At 39.7% G+C, this 20177-nt stretch overlaps 2 protein-coding genes across 4 annotated transcripts in view; both read right to left on the bottom strand.

Annotated features, from left to right (window-relative positions):
- Positions 1 to 8308, bottom strand: part of trim3b (tripartite motif containing 3b) — a 37838-nt gene extending 29530 nt beyond the window's left edge. The window contains exons 1-2 of one of the 2 annotated variants that reach the window (XM_058411377.1): positions 8166 to 8308; positions 5456 to 5524 (exon numbers count right to left, since the gene is read on the bottom strand). The gene's annotated coding sequence lies outside the window, so the exon portion shown is untranslated. Of the gene's footprint in view, positions 1 to 1286; positions 1512 to 5455; positions 5525 to 8165 lie in introns of those variants that run through there. The other variant, XM_058411378.1, reaches the window with a different exon arrangement.
- A 931-nt stretch (positions 8309 to 9239) lies between these two features.
- On the bottom strand, positions 9240 to 19958 carry fhdc3 (FH2 domain containing 3). Of its 2 annotated transcripts, XM_058411316.1 has the most exons (12): positions 18821 to 19958; positions 17735 to 18158; positions 16470 to 16531; positions 15599 to 15698; positions 15102 to 15187; positions 14785 to 14885; positions 14464 to 14534; positions 12135 to 12242; positions 11963 to 12033; positions 11760 to 11877; positions 11512 to 11676; positions 9241 to 10801 (listed from the first exon to the last, which is right to left on the bottom strand). In XM_058411316.1, the coding sequence occupies exons 2-12, from the start codon at positions 18089 to 18091 to the stop codon at positions 9575 to 9577; spliced, it is 2466 nt and encodes an 821-aa protein (XP_058267299.1). In that variant the 5' UTR covers positions 18092 to 18158; positions 18821 to 19958; the 3' UTR covers positions 9241 to 9574. The 2 variants fall into 2 exon arrangements, with proteins under 2 accessions (XP_058267300.1, XP_058267299.1); XM_058411317.1 differs by lacking the exon at positions 18821 to 19958 and having other exon boundaries at positions 9240 to 10801; positions 17735 to 18775.
- Between the last annotated feature and the right edge of the window lie 219 nt (positions 19959 to 20177).

The raw sequence follows: 20177 nt of genomic DNA on the forward strand, positions 1-20177 counted from the left end.
GATTTACAACAGAAACATTCAGTGACTGTTAAATTGCTTTTTCTATCTATGCACTTGAATATTTCCCTCTGAGCCACAACTACACACACAAACTGCTAGAATACAACTTCCTCAATCACCTCAATTCAATAACTTTTCTACATATACAATAAGATTAGGAATCAGACACTTAACTCATATCCTATACTGTGTTGGCTCCAAAACTCCTTACAGGACACAGACTCAGGGGCAACAGTACACAGTAGTTTATAAGCACAGCTTTACCAACCATGTTGAGTAAGTTTGTCTGCAAGTAGAGTAAGTATGTGCCAGTTTTCTGTCATTCAGAGGAACTTTTGCTCTTCAGCACTGAAACACAAGTTACATCAATTCCGAAAAAGAAAGATTATGATGCCTCAGTCAATTTAGGAAAGTCACAAACTTCGAAAGACTGGATAATTTGTCTAAAGAAAATGGTTTTGGATCATTACTGAAGGTGCAGATTATTCACAATAGAATCAATGCTCATTTGGGGGTGAATGTAAAAATGTTTTGGCGTTAGAAAAAAAAAAAAATAAATAATTTAGTTAATAAATTAATTAATTCACGGAAGCCAAACTGCATGTCAAACCACATCGTCTTCTTGAACAGAAGCCATGATGAGACAGACAGTTCCCTGTGCATTATGCTGTGTTAGACAGCGCTGAATCACGCACATGCATGCAAAATCAAACATGCGCATCAGACGGAAAGAGAGTGCAATACAAAATACAACAAAACCCACATCCATGGAAATTTAAATAAATGCACAGCGTGTGATTAAACTATTTTGCAGAAAGTGATTAACAACTGGCATTTCAGTCTCAGAGAAAATATTGCCTCAGTAACCTGGCGTCAGTGATGACATGGCAGCATCCACAGGCAGCATTTCACACACACCCTACATGCATAATCGAAGCGAGGGCCAGAGGAGTGTAGTGTGCTTTCCAAGAGGATCACTGCATCATACACACACACACACACACAAACACACACACCCCACTGTTCTACCTCCTCTCCCTCTGTTGTCTTACATAAGTAGATATTGGTCTTGTGTGTTGAAGTGGGTCTTGTGCTGAGAAGCACATTGACTGAATGTTCAGAAGCCAGACACTTAAATTATTCATCTCTAAATCTAATACAGGCAAAATACAGGACTAGTGGACTGAAGGAAGAGATGAGAGAAAAAAAAAAAGCACCGAGATTGATAACTGCATAGTGGTACAAATATATGAGAAATTAGGGGAGCTCCCCAGTGCAGGACTCACGTGAGCGTTCGCAGAAAGACAGCGAGGAAGGAGGGGGGGAAAAAAAAAGAAGAGATCAGGGCAGCATCAGGAAAGGCTTCCAAACATGAATGGAGTTTGGTCCATCCTTACACATCCACATCCCTGGAAGCATTCAAAAAGCTCAACAAAAACAGCAAGAAAAAAAAAAGAGGAGAGGAAAAGAGCTGCAAGAACAGGAGCAGACAGAGAAGCAAGCAAAAGGGTGTGAGCCAGCGTGAGCATGTGCGAGTGAGTGAATGAGTGAGAGAGAGAGAGAGAGAGAGAGAGAGAGAGGGCGGGAGCATGAGGGAGCGTGAGTGATGGCAGCATACTGGCTCTGAGGAAGTGAGGAGGGGTGTGGAAAACAGACACAAGGTGCAGAGAAACCATAATGGCAGAGACATACTAAGGGACTGAAGAGAGTAGAGGGTGGATCTTCTAGTAGCAAACATTATTGCACTATTGAGAACTCTGTCAGTGTGCTACGGCAACACAAATAAGGCGTTCAAATCTTAACCAATAAGAGAAAAAAGAAGCCAGGTATGAGAGATAAGATAGAAAGGCATTGTCGCACAACTCATTCCCTGACACTTCAGTGGCTCTACTTGTATGATGAAGGCTGACGGCATTGAATATCATGTGAGCCACGTTGTGAAAGACGCCTTTGTCTGCAGCGAGCCTTGAAGGGGGTGGCTTGCTTATTAGCATGCGTACTCTGATTTCGAGGGATGGATTTGGGATAAACGGACAGAAATAGAGGATTCACATGAAGATAAGAAATTGTGAGGGATATAGAGATCACCCAGAGTACACAAGCAGCAACGTGGGTCAAAGACAGTGGGTTGTTTAAAATATATTCAAGACCAGCTAAAAATATCACCTGTATCTAATGTGGAAAGAATTGAGGGCTATACAGATGAGGGTCTGGGAATAAGTGGAGAGGAAGCAAACAATATGAGAGCAGAGTGCAAGGCTTTGCCAATGAAGAGTAAGAACAGAAGATGGTGTGGGGATACAAGAAAGTGGGCGGAGCATAGACTCATGCCTGGATTTGATTGCATGAGCAAAAGTATGTTGCCATAGAGACTGCATCCAGTGCAGCAGAGCTCAGACTGCTGCTTATCTCACATCCCTCCCCTTTTCACCCCTCCTCCCCAGTTTCTCTCATTTACCTCCTCTGTTGCTCTGCAGAAGGCAGCAAGCTAATGCTAGAAGAGCACAGACTTTCTACACTCCTGGAATGTTACGCAGTAACTACCATACAATGACATGCCACAATCCAGTGAGTGACTGAGAATAAGTCTGTTCTCACAAAAGCAATGCAACACAACAACACATTTTCCCCAACATTACCTCCTATCTAGGCAACGACAAAACACCACAAATCAGAAGACTCTTTTAATCTACGCTCCTGTTTTTGCTTTGTCTTCGATGACATTTCCAGTCTACAACTCATGCACACTGATGTGTAAGATTAAGTTGCAACAGCATGCGTCAGCAGCGTCTGACTGTTTTATACTCAACACAAAACTAAGATCAAGGGTACTGCTTCCTAAAACATTATTCACTGCATTAATCATCACTAACCATCCATTCACCTCAGTATCCACAATCAATAATGCTAAACAGTCATTATTAATGCTTGTTTAAATGTTAACTAAATACTCCTGCATTAACTAATGTGTTTTCAATCTTAACAATAAACAATCTTTCAGTCTGTCTCTTTTCTACCGTGAAGTCAGTTGAAGACAAAAAAACTTTGCGGCTTGTCATATATATATATACATACATATATATACATACATATATATACATACATTATATATATATATACATACATATATATATATATATATATATATATATATATATACACACTATATTGCCAAAAGTATTTGCTCACCTGCCTTGACTCGCATATGAACTTAAGTGACGTCCCATTCCTAATCCATAGGGTTCAATATGACGTCGGTCCACCCTTTGCAGCTATAACAGCTTCAACTCTTCTGGGAAGGCTGTCCACAAGGTTTAGGAGTGTGTTTATGGGAATTTTTGACCATTCTTCCAGAAGTGCATTTGTGAGGTCACACAATGATGTTGGACGAGAAGGCCTGGCTCTCAGTCTCCGCTCTAATTCATCCCAAAGGTGTTCTATCGGGTTGAGGTCAGGACTCTGTGCAGGCCAGTCAAGTTCATCCACACCAGACTCTGTCATCCATGTCTTTATGGACCTTGCTTTGGTCACTGGTGCACAGTCATGTTGGAAGAGGAAGGGGCCAGCTCCAAACTGTTCCCACAAAGTTGGGAGCATGGAATTGTCCAAAATGTCTTGGTATGCTGAAGCATTCAGAGTTCCTTTCACTGGAACTAAGGGGCCAAGCCCAGCTCCTGAAAAACAACCCCACACCATAATCCCCCCTCCACCAAACTTTACACTTGGCACAATGCAGTCAGACAAGTACCGTTCTCCTGGCAACCGCCAAACCCAGACTCGTCCATCAGATTGCCAGATGGAGAAGCGCGATTCGTCACTCCAGAGAACGCGTCTCCACTGCTCTAGAGTCCAGTGGCGGCGTGCTTTACACCACTGCATCCCACGCTTTGCATTGCACTTGGTGATGTATGGCTTGGATGCAGCTGCTCGGCCATGGAAACCCATTCCATGAAGCTCTCTGCGCACTGTTCTTGAGCTAATCTGAAGGCCACATGAAGTTTGGAGGTCTGTAGCGATTGACTCTGCAGAAAGTTGGCGACCTCTTCGCACTATGCGCCTCAGCATCCGCTGACCCCGCTCCGTCAGTTTACGTGGCCTACCACTTCGTGGCTGAGTTGCTGTCGTTCCCAAACACTTCCACGTTCTTATAATACAGCTGACAGTTGACTGTGGAATATTTAGGAGTGAGGAAATTTCACGACTGGACTTGTTGCACAGGTGGCATCCTATCACAGTTCCACGCTGGAATTCACTGAGCTCCTGAGAGCGACCCATTCTTTCACAAATGTTTGTAAAAACAGTCTGCATGCCTAGGTGCTTGATTTTATACACCTGTGGCCATGGAAGTGATTGGAACACCTGATTCTGATTATTTGGATGGGTGAGCGAATACTTTTGGCAATATAGTGTGTAATTATATATATATATATATATATAAAAAAAACGACAGTACTCCATCTTTCTCCTGCATCAGAAAACTTTACACAAAGAGCTGACACTGCTAGAATTAATCATGGTTTTATTTTATTTTTTTTTTTTATTCTGTTTGTGTGCAACATTCACCATACAAGTCCGTTAAAACAGAGGTGGTAATGCAACAGAACAAGATCCAATAATACTACAATTTGTTACTGAAAGCAACCAACACCTCTGAACAATCAGAAATGAGAATTTAACAGCACTGTTGTTGGATAAAATTATTTAAAAGAACCTTAAAATAATGTTTTCCCATTTTATAATACCATTCATTTATGCTAGAGATATGATCGTCACAAGAACCCGTTGTTTAGGAGACCAATGCTCTTGAGCATTTGCTTATAGCAAAAATATTGCATTATGAATTTAAATGATTTAAATTTATTCTCTTTTAATTACCTCAAGAATGTTCATTCAAAATAGCAAAGTCCATCATTCTTCTAGTTGCTTTGACGACATTGAAGCAAATAACCTATAACCCTACAGTAAGTTTGTCAGAGACAAGATCAGGCTATGGAGTAAAAATTACATGGAAATGTGAAATTAAACAAAAAGCAACAAAAACCTTGGTAACATGGTATGTTTTCACAAAACCACTTCCACAAGGCAGCATCCTTCAAAACAGGAAACGATGTCCTCTAACCATGACTTTTATTCTCTACTGTTTCCAGGTTAATTTTAGCTTTGTCTCTACAGGTTGCATTCTTTGTGCTGAGCTATGAAAAGAAGATTAGTATGAAAAATGACCTTCACTACTTAATCAATCAATTTGTAGAGCTCCACTGAAAATTCAGACATTGTGTTTCTTCAGCTAAATGGTAATTCAAAATTAATTGGGTTAGCACTATTAACCCACATCTTGAGACGTGAATAAAGCTTAATGAACAGACTGTTATTTCCTCGTGAGAGTCAGACAGAGAGACACATTGGAAGAGAAGTCTGCAGACAGCAACAAGAAGCTTTCAAAGGCACAACTTACCAAACCATTATGAGATCTCTGTCAATGTGGAGCTCTCGAATATAAACCTGGATAAGCTCCTGCAGTGACCTGTGCACAAAAGATACAGAAGAGAACTGGACATAACATAAACTGTAATGACAAGACAAGAACCCAAGCTACCTAGACCACTGATGCTTTTCCTTCAGAAAAACTAGATAATGATAAATATTTGTAATAGATTGGTTTCATTGTTAAAGGCAGATCTTAAAGTAAAAAATATATTAACAAGCACAAAGTCTGTAATAAGAAGCTTAAGAAATGTTTGTGTGAAGCCAGAGAACATTCATCAGACATGTATTGGCTGAATTCTGGGGGAAAAAAAGAAAATAATAATAATAATAATAATAATAATAATAATAATAATAATAATAAATAAATGAAGTTAAAATTTAAGTCTGATATCTATAACAATTTCACACCATTATATTGAACCATAAATATATTTCACAAAATAATAATAATAATAATAATAATAATAATATTATTAGTATTATTATTATTATTATTAATAGCAGTAGTAGTATTTATTTATTGTACATTTGTCTTGACTTTCAAGTTGGATAAGAAAGCTAGTGTAATAAATACATCTGGTTGCAAAAACAGTCTCCCTGAAGATGTGCAAAAATTAGTGAAATATCATGCATTTTTGTAGCAAAAGAGACATAAGCCTAAATCATCATTTGCAATTAGCATTTATCAAAATTTCTCTGATGCCCCTGTGACACAGAATGAATGAAAACTTTATATGTTCTCTCATGCCTCAGAATTTGGGGGTTGCAACCTTTGAAAACAGCATAACCAATAAGTTCTCAAAAATTATATATATATATTTTTTTAAAAATGTCAAAAACTTTTACCATTCTCCAGTTCACCTAATTCAGCTGTAAAATGTAGTTAGAATAACAAATTAATCAAACAGATGATTCAAATTAAGCTTCTCGGTAGATGAGGAATTATTAGTTGACCAGGTTAAGGTTGGGAAACTGTTGTAGGAGAGAAGAGCCTTGACCATGCATAAGTAGTAAACAAAGTGACACCATGACCTGTAGTCATGCACATTCAAGCTCAAATGTAATCACTACACAGCTGGCATTATTCTGAGAGTCACAGCTTATATTTCTGGTTAAAAAAAAAAAATCATCATACATTAGACAGTAGAGTACATACCACATAGTGTACTGTATAATGCATTAAGTACATCATTTGGGACACAACTAGATTCTGTAGGATTTTCCATGAGGATATCTAGGTTTCATCACACTGCTGAAGCCATGGTCTTAAAGAACTCACTCAGCATGTCGTGTGTGTTGTATTCTGTAACGTCTCGGCTAAGGGGTAAGGCGGCTAGACCAAAGCTTTTTCTCTAAGCCCATTTAAATCACCCTAAACCATGTGGCAACCATGTGGCATAATTCTAAAAGGCTCAGAAATACTCATCACCCAAAGAACACCAGGGTTGTCTCTCTGCTTAAGGACAGGGACTGAAGACTCAGTTAAGTTAGAAGGAATAACTGCAGAATAGCAGACAGCAAAAAATGGGGGGAAATCACTATCCAACATGATAGCAACCCAAAGCATGAACCCAAGTCAAAAAGCAATGATTTTGGAAGATGAAATGTTTTGAAAATGTCTGAGTTTAGATCTAAATACTTTTGAAAACTATATGAAGAGGAGCTTTTGATCAATCTGGAGCATTTTTGCAAGGAAGAATGGAGGGAAATTGCCAAAAAAATAAGATGTGCTATATCATTGTACATCAATACATGATATGATTTATATGAAGCAACAGTTCTGACCCCAAGGAGCAATTACTTTCAGTGAAAATACAAACAAACTTGCAAAGCACTCTAGTGATGTGTAATACTGTCTGCAAGTCATGTTAAATGTAAAGATGTGACATTTACCATCACTTAAAGGCAGAGATAGTTATGTTTGTTACAATACTTTGTAATATTTGATTTATTTCTCTTCACATTCTAGTAGATGTCAACGAAATATTTGCCCTCCAGTGTCTTTAATTTGGAGAAACAAAAGACGTGAAGCTCCAACACAATAAACAAACAGTCAGCACAGCTTACCAAGTGGGTCAGTTACATTCGTCTGCTGCAGTAAAACACTCCTTTCTTAGACGGGCAGTCAGGTGCTGTAGCCTGCACAGTGTGTGTGTGTTTTGTGTGGCTTCGAAGGGAGGAACGACATTTGTTTGCATTCTGAGTTTCAAAACTGAAAGCTTCAGCTTACATTCTCAAAAACTGCTGATTGTAATGTTTATCAAGTTTCGTAAAAAAAAAAAAAAAAAGCAATTCCTAAGTAAAGAAAAGTTAAGCACTCACCATTACAGGCCGTATAAATGAAAACAGATTTAGTACGGTAAGATTTTAGCAATACATATTTTTTTCATGAAAGACTTGTTATATTTTAATATGAATACATATTATAGCAATTTCATAAACATAGTAAAGAAAATAGTTATGTATTAGCCCTATTTCTGTAGGTCTTCAGTTTTAAAATGTTTCTTAGCTGTGCATTTATTTATTTATTTCCTTCAACACTTATTTTCATTCTCATTTTCTTTTCGGCTGGTTGTTGCTTTACCTCAACGTTGTATAACAATGATAAGAGATCACTATCAGGATATACTTAAAAGATTAAAAACAAGAATATTTAAAATGTAAAAGAATTTACTCACCTTTGATTATAACAGGTAACACAGTGAGAATTATTTTAGCAAACAGGTTCTTGTAGTCCTTCCTTAAAAGTCCTGCAAGTCACCTTTTCGAGTGATTCCTCCGTCTCAAGTTTCTTCCTCTCTCATGTAGCTCAAGTTTCTCATGTCTGCCTCCACCCCCTGACGCGCACACACACAAAACTCTGAGCAAGACACTTTCTAAAAGACAGAGTTCCACCTTCATGGTCAGATGAACTTTCCAGCTTTTAGTGCTAGCCCTTTCAAAAGAGACATACATTTAACCGTGCACATAAAATCATAGAATTGGTCATCATATGAAAATAGCTTTCACACAGTGGAGTCTAGCAGTGTCTAAATAGACAGGATATTTAGCGTAAACAAACAAATCTCCCCCTAGGTAGAGGTTATCAGGAAGTCTTAAGCTTTAATCTCAATCTCTTAAAACTCTTTATTGGAAGTGCACTAGTGTGTGGCTGCTTTATGGAAGTATAAAAGAATAGGCACGAAATACTAATGAAAGGAGTCTGTGTGCGGTCACTTTCTTCTAAACGGGTATTATTTCACTGTACCACTAGCCAAATGAGATCACGCTGTAAACACCTCCGTCGTCGAGGCAACAGGACAAGTGCACTCTGTTTCAACCTCACAACAGCAAAGGAAAGCTGGAAAAAAAAAGCAAACTAGAAATAAAAGATAGAAGAAGGAAAGTTATATATTAAGCCCTGTACTGAATTCAGTGCAAAATCCAGACACCAAAACAACACTTAACTGTTGCATGGAATGATGAAATACTTTAAATCAAAAAAAAAAAAAAAAAAGTCCAACATCCCAGTCCACAGCTATTAAACAGTATAAAGACTAAAGGGGGGGGTTAAGAGGACGAAGCCCGCAGTGTTCTTGAGGGATCACAATGTCAGCAGGTGGCAAATACAGAGACTAAACCACTTTTCACAGCAGATGCGTCATTCTAAAAAAGTGTTATGTAAAATGTACAAGTAGGAAAGATGTGTTAAAAAAAAATATAGCTTTGAATATTAGGGTGGAATGCCACACTTTATTATATAAAAGAATACAAACCAAACATAAAAATGGAGCAAACAAAAATGTTTGGAAGTGTTGAGGATGAACCCTCAGCAGGAATGTTAAAGTGCATTAAATCCACACAGCTAAAAACATCATGATGTTTAGATTAAAGAAAATGATAAAATACAAATAAATAATCACCCCTTTTATAGACAAGGTTCGATTAAGGCTCACAATGAGCACACTCCAAAACAAGTCCATATTTGTCTTGGGTTACAGTGTTCATTGTGTAATGTGTGTGAGCACATGATGCTAAATCTTTTAAAAAAACAGTTGAGGGGGTTGATAAATAAAAACACGCACAAAAATCAAAACAGTGCAAAAATTCAAGTATCTACTCTGCAGGAGTCTCCTATAGAAGCAGGCCGTCCTCTCTCCCCAAATCGCTGGAAGAAGGACATCAGTGAAGACGGCTCTTGTCTTCTGGGTTCTCGGCCATGGCGTCTTGGGAAGAAAGCGCCGAAACGAAAGCTGGGTACAGATTCGGGGTTTTCGCCCACTGAAGCAGACCTTAACAGATTTCCTTGCGCTGATGTTCCTGTTAATGGGGAATCTTTAATACCCACACTGCTAATCACAGAGGTAGACAAGCTGTGCTCATATGACCTGCACATGTGTGCCAGCAAAGGGCCCTTCGAAGGCGTATCAGGAAGTGCCCACACACCATCCTCCGATTCTTCATCTTTAAGGGAGCTAAAGGAATGCCTGCGGTGTCGCATGCACAAGGGTGATGCATGAGGACTGAGAACAGTCCAAGGTGATCCAAAGCCATTCTGAAGGGCCAAATCCACCTCTTTTATTGCTCTGGGAAAAGGAGAGGAGACATCTGGAACAAGTGGGCGCTCCCTTGGATCTGTAACTGGGCATCTAATCTGGAGTGGATCCTTCTGGGAATCCTTTTGTGCGTTATCTGCCTCTTCATTCATGGCCTTTTGCTCATCCTTCTTTCCAGCATTCTGCCTGACCAGTATGCTTCTGCGATGGTTGGTTTTGCCGTTCTTTGGAGTTGCTTTGTCTTCTATGCATGGTGCTCTTTTTGGACCAGTTGGTGTACACTGTACATTCACATCACAGCAGATTTGCTCTGTGTTTAAGCATTTCTCTTCCTGATTTTCAGGATTAGAGTCAGTCTCTGCCTTTTCAGGGCTATTTGGGGCTATCAGACAGCACTTTTCCTGCTCCTCAGTGTGTAAAGTCTTGTTTTGTTCAATCTTGGCAGAAATTTCAAGGGTTATCTGAAAGCTCTGGTCCTGCTCTTGAAGTGAAATGCTCTCATGCTTTTTGTCAATATTAACAGAAGTCTCCAGAGCTACACTCTCAGCCAGTGGGTTGTTTTTGTCCATCTCTGTTGGACTTTCTCTGTTGGACGAGGGTTGTCTTCTGCGGGAAGGACGAGTGCTGAGAAAGTTGGTGAGGATGGACTCCAGGGCTTCGTGTTCTACGTTTTGCCTAGAGCAGGAGGCAATTGTACGGCGCTTGGCTACCCGGCTCAGCGTCTCTCTCTCCCTCTGCTGTCTTTGGCGCCTCTCCACTGCCTCTCGCTCTTTATTTTCCTATTCAACACACAGCTGCATTAATAGTCTATTCATTTTTAAACTATGAATATGGATATTAAATAGTGGAGTGGAGTTATACATTGCAAACAGTATAATCAGACTCATCCATGTATGAGAACTGTGTCGCAAAGCAAAATTTAAGGGCAATAATTCTGAACCAAGTAGGTACGCAATCCAAGAAAACTACAGCAAGCTATTCAACTAGTTAAGCACACACAAATGAGGCAAAAGTCTGTGGTGATAACGGGATTGTTATATATTTTTCCACAAACCTGTGTTCGAGTCATGTCATTCATGCAAGCACATTAACCCTACAAGTAGAATTTAATGTATGTGTGATAGCAGGTAGAGCGATTCAGAAGGTATAGAAGGTGTTAATAGTTACAGCGACAAGGCATTTCATATACAATTACAGATATAATTATTAAACAATTATAAATAGCACATTTTTGTTTAGTCAAAAGCAAGTTTCATTTGTCTGGTTGTTGAACCAGGAGGGAAAAACCCTCTTGTGACCACTAGTCTACACTTATATTTCTCTGCTGAGTAACTAAATAAAAATAATTCTCTTCTGTCCAAAAGGTACCCATAGATTTGTCCAGTCCTACCTTTTATTTCACAACTGTGAACTGAGAATTTCCTTTTTTATGATTGTGGCCATGCTTTTAGTTTAATATATAAATTAGTACATGTGTTACAAGACTTACCAGTACAGCTCTCTCAAACTTCTCACAGAAAGAGTGGAAGATTGAGCAGCATTCTTCCAGTTTAAAGGTAGAAGGGTCTTCACAGAAATACTCTGCCACTGAGTGACTGATTAAATCCAGCTCCCTCAGAGAGGCCTCCATGTCTGCTAGCTGACTTGTGGCCATCTACATGAAGGAAAAAACAGATCACCACAATGATCTCAGATTTTATATCAGACTACTAAAAAGTGACCAGAGTGCAGACTCACTTGAAGAAACTCCTCCATTTGATGTTGCAGATCAGGTTGTTTGCTGGCATAAACCTTTGCTTCTTGAGATTTTGCCATTTCTCTCTTAAAGTCTTCCTCGACTTCCTGTTTTTGAATTCTGAGAATATATCAAAAAATCATGCAGAGCTTGTTGGGTGTTCCAGCTTATTTTAAGTGTAGAAGTAATTTTTCCTATCAGTTACCTTGATGCTTCTCCAATGTGTTGAAGCTGTTCTGTAAACTTTAATAAGGCACCATCAATCTGCTGAGCTTGCTGAGGTGGAGAGATGATACAGGATAAACACATGAATATACAAATGCCCTGAAGCATATTTCAAATTAAAAAGTATGTTTATTTCAGTGTGGATATACTACCATAGCCACATAGTGCATAAGGTTCATGCCAGGTTTGTTAGCCTTCGTGTCCACAAGCCTCAAGAGAGAAGTCATTCTGAAACCTAGTGCACGTCCAGCGTAGCCATCCTGAACAAATCCAGACAGAAACAGGAGGTCACGTTAAAGGAAATTTTTCTTCATATCTTCAGTGGCACCCAAAATCAATTGTTATTTGTTTACTGGTTTTCTGCACTACTCACAATGCTGTTTGACTACCAGCTGATAACTACACCAGTGGGATTTAGCTCTTGATTAATCTCTGTATTAAGTGGCAGAATAGAGACTGTATGGCTCACTCAACTCCTCATCAGTACACTGTGCTCAAACGGATCAGAATCCAACACTACAAATGTTCAGTGTTTAAGGGTGGGGTTTTCCTTTATGAGATGCAGGGCAAACCGAATGCTTATGGGGATCTTTATTCTATTGATTTCTGCTATGATTCCTTAGGGAATCTACACTATATTGCCAAAAGTATTCGCTCACCCATCCAAATAATCAGAATCAGGTGTTCCAATCACTTCCATGGCCACAGGTGTATAAAATCAAGCACCTAGGCATGCAGACTGTTTTTACAAACATTTGTGAAAGAATGGGTCGCTCTCAGGAGCTCAGTGAATTCCAGCGTGGAACTGTGATAGGATGCCACCTGTGCAACAAATCCAGTCGTGAAATTTCCTCACTCCTAAATATTCCACAGTCAACTGTCAGCTGTATTATAAGAACGTGGAAGTGTTTGGGAACGACAGCAACTCAGCCACGAAGTGGTAGGACACGTAAACTGACGGAGCGGGGTCAGCGGATGCTGAGGCGCATAGTGTGAAGAGGTCACCAACTTTCTGCAGAGTCAATCGCTACAGACCTCCAAACTTCATGTGGCCTTCAGATTAGCTCGAGAACAGTGCGCAGAGAGCTTCATGGAATGGGTTTCCATGGCCGAGCAGCTGCATCCAAGCCATACATCACCAAGTGCAATGCAAAGCGTCGGATGCAGTGGTGTAAAGCACGCCGCCACTGGACTCTAGAGCAGTGGAGACGCGTTCTCTGGGAGTGACGAATCGCGCTTCTCCATCTGGCAATCTGATGGACGAGTCTAGGTTTGGCGGTTGCCAGGAGAACGGTACTTGTCTGACTGCATTGTGCCAAGTGTAAAGTTTGGTGGAGGGGGGATTATGGTGTGGGGTTGTTTTCTCAGGAACTGGGCTTGGCCCCTTAGTTCCAGTGAAAGGAACTCTGAATGCTTCAGCATACCAAGACATTTTGGACAATTCCATGCTCCCAACTTTGTGGGAACAGTTTGGAGCTGGCCCCTTCCTCTTCCAACATGACTGTGCACCAGTGCACAAAGCAAGGTCCATAAAGACATGGATGACAGAGTCTGGTGTGGATGAACTTGACTGGCCTGCACAGAGTCCTGACCTCAACCTGATAGAACACCTTTGGGATGAATTAGAGCGGAGACTGAGAGCCAGGCCTTCTTGTCCAACATCAGTGTGTGACCTCACAAATGCGCTTCTGGAAGAATGGTCAAAAATTCCTATAAACACACTCCTAAACCTTGTGGACAGCCTTCCCAGAAGAGTTGAAGCTGTTATAGCTGCAAAGGGTGGACCGACGTCATATTGAACCCTATGCATTAGGAATGGGATGTCACTTAAGTGCATATGTGAGTCAAGGCAGGTGAGCAAATACTTTTGGCAATATAGTGTATGTCATGTCTCTTGACCAGGCAATCCTCCTAAACCTTCGCACAAGATGTCCGTTCCAACAGCTGCATATAGGGTAGACACACTGCTCTGCCTGTTTTATCATCAGGTAGTGCTCAACATATATATATATATATATATGACCTTAGAGAGAAGTTCAGAGTAGGTTACGGAGAGATGGTGACCCAGGCTTTTCAAAGTTCATCAAGAACGGCACATAAAGCATAAAACTAGCAGTTCACCTCAATTTATTAGATAAAAATAGTATTGTGGATCAGAAGAGTCACCAGTGCAAGCACAATGCATCCAACACTAGTGTGCAGAAGGTCTTCTCAGAATTCACAACTCTGTCTTGAATGAACAGTACAATCCAGTAGTGATAGTCATACGGTGTAGGGAATGTTTTCTTGGTGTAGATTACAGCCCATGGCACCCACTGAAATTCCTCAGACAGGCACAACCTACCTAAACCTCATTGTGTTACATTCATACAGCAACATATTGCAGAAATCCATGCTTTGTCAACTGAATTGATGTTGTTCTGAAAACTAATATGTACACACACACACACACACACTATATACACACACAAACAAACTCACAGCATTCATGTAGTTTCCAGCTTTAAGCACCAGTCTGATTATAGAATGTAGATCATCACATGCCAGCAGCTCTGTGAGATTAAGACAGAAAGGTTTGTCAGGCATCAATAATCTGGTAAGAAAATATTCAAAAGATTCAGGTAATACCATAAGAAATGGCAAACATTTTCTATATTTTAGCAATATGGTAAGTTGAGAAGAAACTATTCATGAAAATTACATTTCTACAGAATACAGAGATACTGAGAGGATATGAGAAAAAGGAACAAGCAGCCAATAAAAATAATGGATAACACCGGGGGAAAAGATAATGCATAATACCATTAGCTGCTGCAGTCATGATGGAAATGGATTTTTTCATCTCCTCTATAAAGGGCATGAACTCCTCACAGAGGAGCAGGCTTTTCAGTCTTTCTTCATATCTGCAAACACAGAATCTATCAACAACTCACACTGATCCACAACTCTAGATGGCTGCCATGAAGGGCTTTTAAATACTAATAACTGCAGGAAGGAAGCCAGAGCAGCAAACCATATCCTGACTCACAATTAATGATGATCTCCAAAAACACATGCTTAAATATAATAAAATCAGATCCTAGTCTGTCTTTCCTCAATTTCAGAGACGTTAAACTCACCCAGGAACTTTAACCAGCATCAGGAAAAAGTGGTCTGCCTCTGCAAGCTGAGATGCATCTCCATGGAATGACAGCAGCTTCTTTACCTGCAAAATGCAGTTCATTTCTTTTAATTATGCAGGCAATCAGATGACCAGCAAATCCCTTTTAAATGTACAGCAACACAACTGGAGGAGAAAAAAATGTAACCTCCAAAAACAAACATTTATCTTTATTATTATTACTACAAGTAGGGTGTCAAAAAAATTTTTTTTGAGCAAACCACAATATTGTTCCAATTTTTGTAGATATTTACAGTAGGTCAAAATCCCACAAAAACAATACCAGCAATATTTTATCTGAACAGATAAGCTAAAACTGAAATTAACTGGATTAAAAAATAAACATTCTCCATACTGTCCAGTCTTAATGCGTGCCTAGGTAATTGTAAGTGATCATTAAATGAGGGCAGTAATGTCCATTTCATGCTCCACAACTCTACAAGCTGTACAATGTACCTCCACATCATCAGGCAGCAGCTTGCACAGCTCCCTCAGTCCGTCAGCCGTGAATCGCATGTTTCCCCCCCTAATGTCCTCAACAATGTCTCCAATTGGCCTGCAGGGGGAGCCAAAGCACAAACAGAACAACTCGATGAATGGCAACAGCCTTCTGCACATATCCACCGCCAAGCTTCCTCACTGATTCATTCATATTATGGCATTTGCAGATGCCCTTTATCTCATTTATACAACTGAGCAATTAAACTTTAAGGGCCTTGCTCAAGGGCTCAGTAGTGGCAGCTTGGTGGTCCTTGAATTTGAACCTGGAACCTTCTAAGCAATAGCCCCAACACCTTGAACAGTGAGCTACCACTTCCATTACGGAAACAGGAGAAGAAACAGGAAGCAAAAAATAAGGACGGTTTGGAAATGTCAGACTGTGTCATTGTTATTTAGTTTAGTAATTGACCCAATAAGTCGTCACATTATAGGTACTCGCATGGGAAGTGTGTTTACACAATTGAATTTCTATTTAGTATTTGAGGTTAAATAAACCCCATGTTATGCTGCTGAAAATATTAGTACAATGGACTGAGACAACAGTACTTCATTCAGCATTCAGAACATATTCACTATTTCAGTTTTCAAACTAATCATTCCAAATTATAAGCAATATCTCAGAATTTCTGACAAACATCTGTCATGATGGTTCATTTAGAATTACTTTGAAGCCAATTGTAAAATAATAATATTTGCAGGGGAAAAATTACTCAGTTAAACATTCCCCTTTCTGAGGGAATCTGTAAGGGGCAACATATGACTGAAGCATGCTCCTCCAAGATATTATTAGCAGGCAAGTATGATCTGCTTCTGTCCAAAGCCTCACCTTTTAAACTGCTTCAGGAGAATCCCAATATTCATACTTTTCTTTGCGTTAAGAATTGGAACCTGTCAAAGAGAAAGCAAACCAATTAAATCAATAAAGCCCTGCATGCTTCTTTAACAATTCTCATTTAAATAGTCATTGTGTAAAAAAGGGGAAATCTTTAATAGCACTTTCAGGAGGGGAATACCATAAAGTAGGAACATGGCAAAAACAAGATAAATATATCCCATTGTATCTCTGGACTTCCCATTATTATAAATACTAATCATCCTGAGCCACTTCTGCCTTACAGTCAGAACCTTTCCCTTTATACCGACAAAACTTTCTACAGGAGCAACTGTAACCAGACACGCTTTTTAATTTCTGCATAACAAAAAAAGCTTGTCAAAAGAAAGAAAGGCTGATGAGTGAAGGACTATTTCACATGATAAATTGTTTTATTGATCTTAATTATATAATATTAATTAATATTAAATTAGCAAGTTTTGTGATACAAGAGGAATAAGGACATGATTGATCACTTACCTACCAGTGCAACCCACATTTGCATATTGCATGCTTCTGTCTAACTAACACTTCAAAGGCCAGTATTGTGATGATAAACAATGTACTGCACAACCATAATGTGGAGGTCATTGTACAGGAACAAACATAGAAAGCTTGTGATAATGCAACTAAAAGCTAAAATTCCAGCTGAGATGCTCACAAGTAAAGTTCACTGAGAAGGTGCCATTTTGACTTTAGGCTTCTGAAATGATCATGACTGTGTCCTCTGTAGGAGTTGAAAATAGCAGCTATTTAGAATGAAATGAAAGAACAAGTGTCTGAATCAAAATCAGGAAACAGGTGCTTTTGGCCTATTTGATAGGTGAACTGACTGGAATCTCAGGACCAAGTGGATGCATTTCATCACTTCAGTACATCCCTGAGATAAATTTAATTAAACAGGGCAAATCTAGTAGTAAGCCAAGATCACTACAATTGTGGTACATCCTTCACAGAATAGTGGAAGTCTAGGCAGCATGACTTTGTACTACAAGACAATTCAACAATCTGATTGATAAAATTCTGAATAAATGCAAGATCATTGCCTCTAAAAACGGGTCATGTTTTCCGGGGTTAACTGCCTACCGAAAACACTAAAATGTACTGTATCTGCTCAAAATATGGTACCACAAAACCCTTAGAGCTGTTTGCCCACTGCAATCTCCAGCTGAGACACCTTCCACCTGCCTGAGAAAGCTGGGACAACACACGCTACTCACAAACTCTGATACAGGACTGGTGGACTGCAGGCCCCACACACTCTTCTTGACGGTGCCATGCCGGAGTGGCATCTGCTGACGTTCGCTGTGGCTAAACAGTTCTTCCATGCGCTTGGTGTCCAGTGGAATGTCCTCCAACTTCTTGTGTGACGTCCAGACGTTGCGCTTCCCGACCACGCTATGCTTCGGAATGGTGTCCCAGTTAAAGTTGCGCATCTTGGAGCGCCGATGGACACTACGGGAGAATGGTTCACATCCTGCGATGGGTGGAGGAGGAGGTGGAGGAGGAGCAGGAAAAGGAGGAGGAGGGGGTGGAGGAAGAAGAGAAGGTCCGATGGACATGGCAACGACATCCATTGGAAATTATGGGATGGATAACCAAAGCAGGTCCAAATGAGTGGGTGATTTGCAGTATCCGGGATAGCTGATTCAGCAGAAGAGGACATAATTTGAACAACTGTTAACCAATTTTTAAAAAGACGGACAATAATAAACAAAATGCATAGTGCCAGACAAGCAGGACACAACATAACACAAAGGTTCGGGCAAATGTTGAAATAAATAAATAAACAATAAAATAAACAAATGTGTGGCTTCCCTTAAAAATCAAGTAAGTGTAATATTGAAAAGATAAGTCATAATACAGGCGCAAAAAAAAGGTTTCTGCTGAAGTGATACGCAATCATAAAGCCAGGTTATTTTATGTAAGACACACATACAAATATAAAAGACTACTTTCACAACCGACCTTTTTAATGTGCCCCAGTATATTACACTATAGGATTTTACCATTTACCACAGCTCTAAACCGTAATATTCATCAACAGGAAATAGCATTTGCTCAAACAATGTAAAAACAAAACGTATCTTAGGAAAGCCCAGAAAGGTAAGAGGTGCAATTACTACAATACTGTTACAAAAAGACTATTAAAGCGACATAGAATTCATTTTAATTTTTCGTCGTCTAATTGGAAGGCTAAAGTCCGTTAGCATCCACCAAACAACCAGAACACTGTGAAGACTGAGCGCGCGCGCGCGCGCACACACACACACACACACACTATTAAGTCATTAAATCATATATACCTGAACTGGAAGAATCCAAAGTAACCTGAGAGATGAGAATAAACGGTTTATCTGACAGACATCGCAGCAGAGAAGCACCAAACCTGTGCTTTGCCAGAACTCGTGTAGAAAAGAGCTTAATCAATTCGCTGAGACACGCCCCATTTGAACCGGTACTTACTCACCTGTGCCTAAAGCTCCGCCCACTAGTTTGTGTAAAAATGCACTATAGCGAGAGCTCTATACAATAATACACAGCGCTTGTTAGCTTCCAGAACTTTCCTGCTTAGATTGGACGGGCACATAAACATCTCATTCTACAAGACAGGCGAGTTGGAAACTGTATAAATGTACATTAATCTGATTAATGCGTAATTTGCATTTTGCTGTAGAATTATAAATGCATTGCTTTTTAAGTTACGGGACTACACACACACGCACGCGAGATGCAACTCTGTGCCACAAAGGTACCTATGTTTTTAACTGTATGTTTTTTTTTTCTTTTAATAAATATACATTTTAGTCAGAAGAGTCCACTTATATAGGAACATATATACATACATCTGCTGATTTTATGCAGTTATTGTGGAAGCAGCACAATGCATAAAACCATGCAGATACAGGTCAGTTAACGTTTACATCAAACATCAGAATTGGGAAGTAAAAATGAAATCTTAGTGACATTGGCCATGGCATGGTTGTTAGGGCAGGCAGACAGCTTGGGTAGTTCAGAACCAACTAATTTGCTGGAATTTCCACACACAATAGTCTAGCCAATATATACATAATGGTGTGAAAACAAACAAACAAGCAGCAGTTCATGAGGAAATTGGGCAGATTAGTTCAAACTACTAGGAAGGATAAAGTAACTCCAATAATCACTCTTTACAATTGTAATTTGGAATCTGAGGCCATCATGGGCACAAACTGGGCAGATTAGAAAAAGAATGTTTTTCCCCAGTCCTAAACTGTCCAGTTTAAGAGAGGCTTTGCCCATGATAGCCTCAGACTCTTGTTCTTGGTTGACAGGAGTAGGGCCTGATATAGTCTTCTGGTGTTGTACTGTAGTCCATCAACATTTGATGTGTGTTTTCAGTTTCAACAGACTTCCTGTCAGGTCAGGCCAGTCTGCATTTTCACCTCAGGTCTCTAATCTCCACGGCATTTCATCCTGCAGACCCTCCACTCACAGGAAGTCCCCCCCCCACACACACACACACCATTCTGTGTAAAGATACTGCTGTGTGAGAATCCCAGATCAAGGGAAATTAAGGTCACAGATATCACACTTTTAATATATATTTAATATATATATTGATATATAATATCAAGCTCTCGACCAGCATCTGCATGATTTTATGCGCTGCTGTCACATAAT

This window comes from Hemibagrus wyckioides, linkage group LG16 (genome assembly GCF_019097595.1).
Source record: "Hemibagrus wyckioides isolate EC202008001 linkage group LG16, SWU_Hwy_1.0, whole genome shotgun sequence".
Lineage (NCBI taxonomy): Eukaryota > Metazoa > Chordata > Actinopteri > Siluriformes > Bagridae > Hemibagrus > Hemibagrus wyckioides.

What these genes read in the sequence shown, in the direction of transcription:
- fhdc3 (XM_058411317.1), bottom strand. Translation starts at nt 18,091, where the DNA reads ATGGATGTCGTTGCCATGTCCATCGGACCTTCTCTTCTTCCTCCACCC. An exon ending in CCAGTCCTGTATCAGAGTTT is followed by an intron (nt 16,532 to 17,734) that starts GTGAGTAGCGTG and finishes TCTCTTTGACAG; the next exon opens with GTTCCAATTCTTAACGCAAA. An exon ending in CTCCTGAAGCAGTTTAAAAG is followed by an intron (nt 15,699 to 16,469) that starts GTGAGGCTTTGG and finishes CTCCCCCTGCAG; the next exon opens with GCCAATTGGAGACATTGTTG.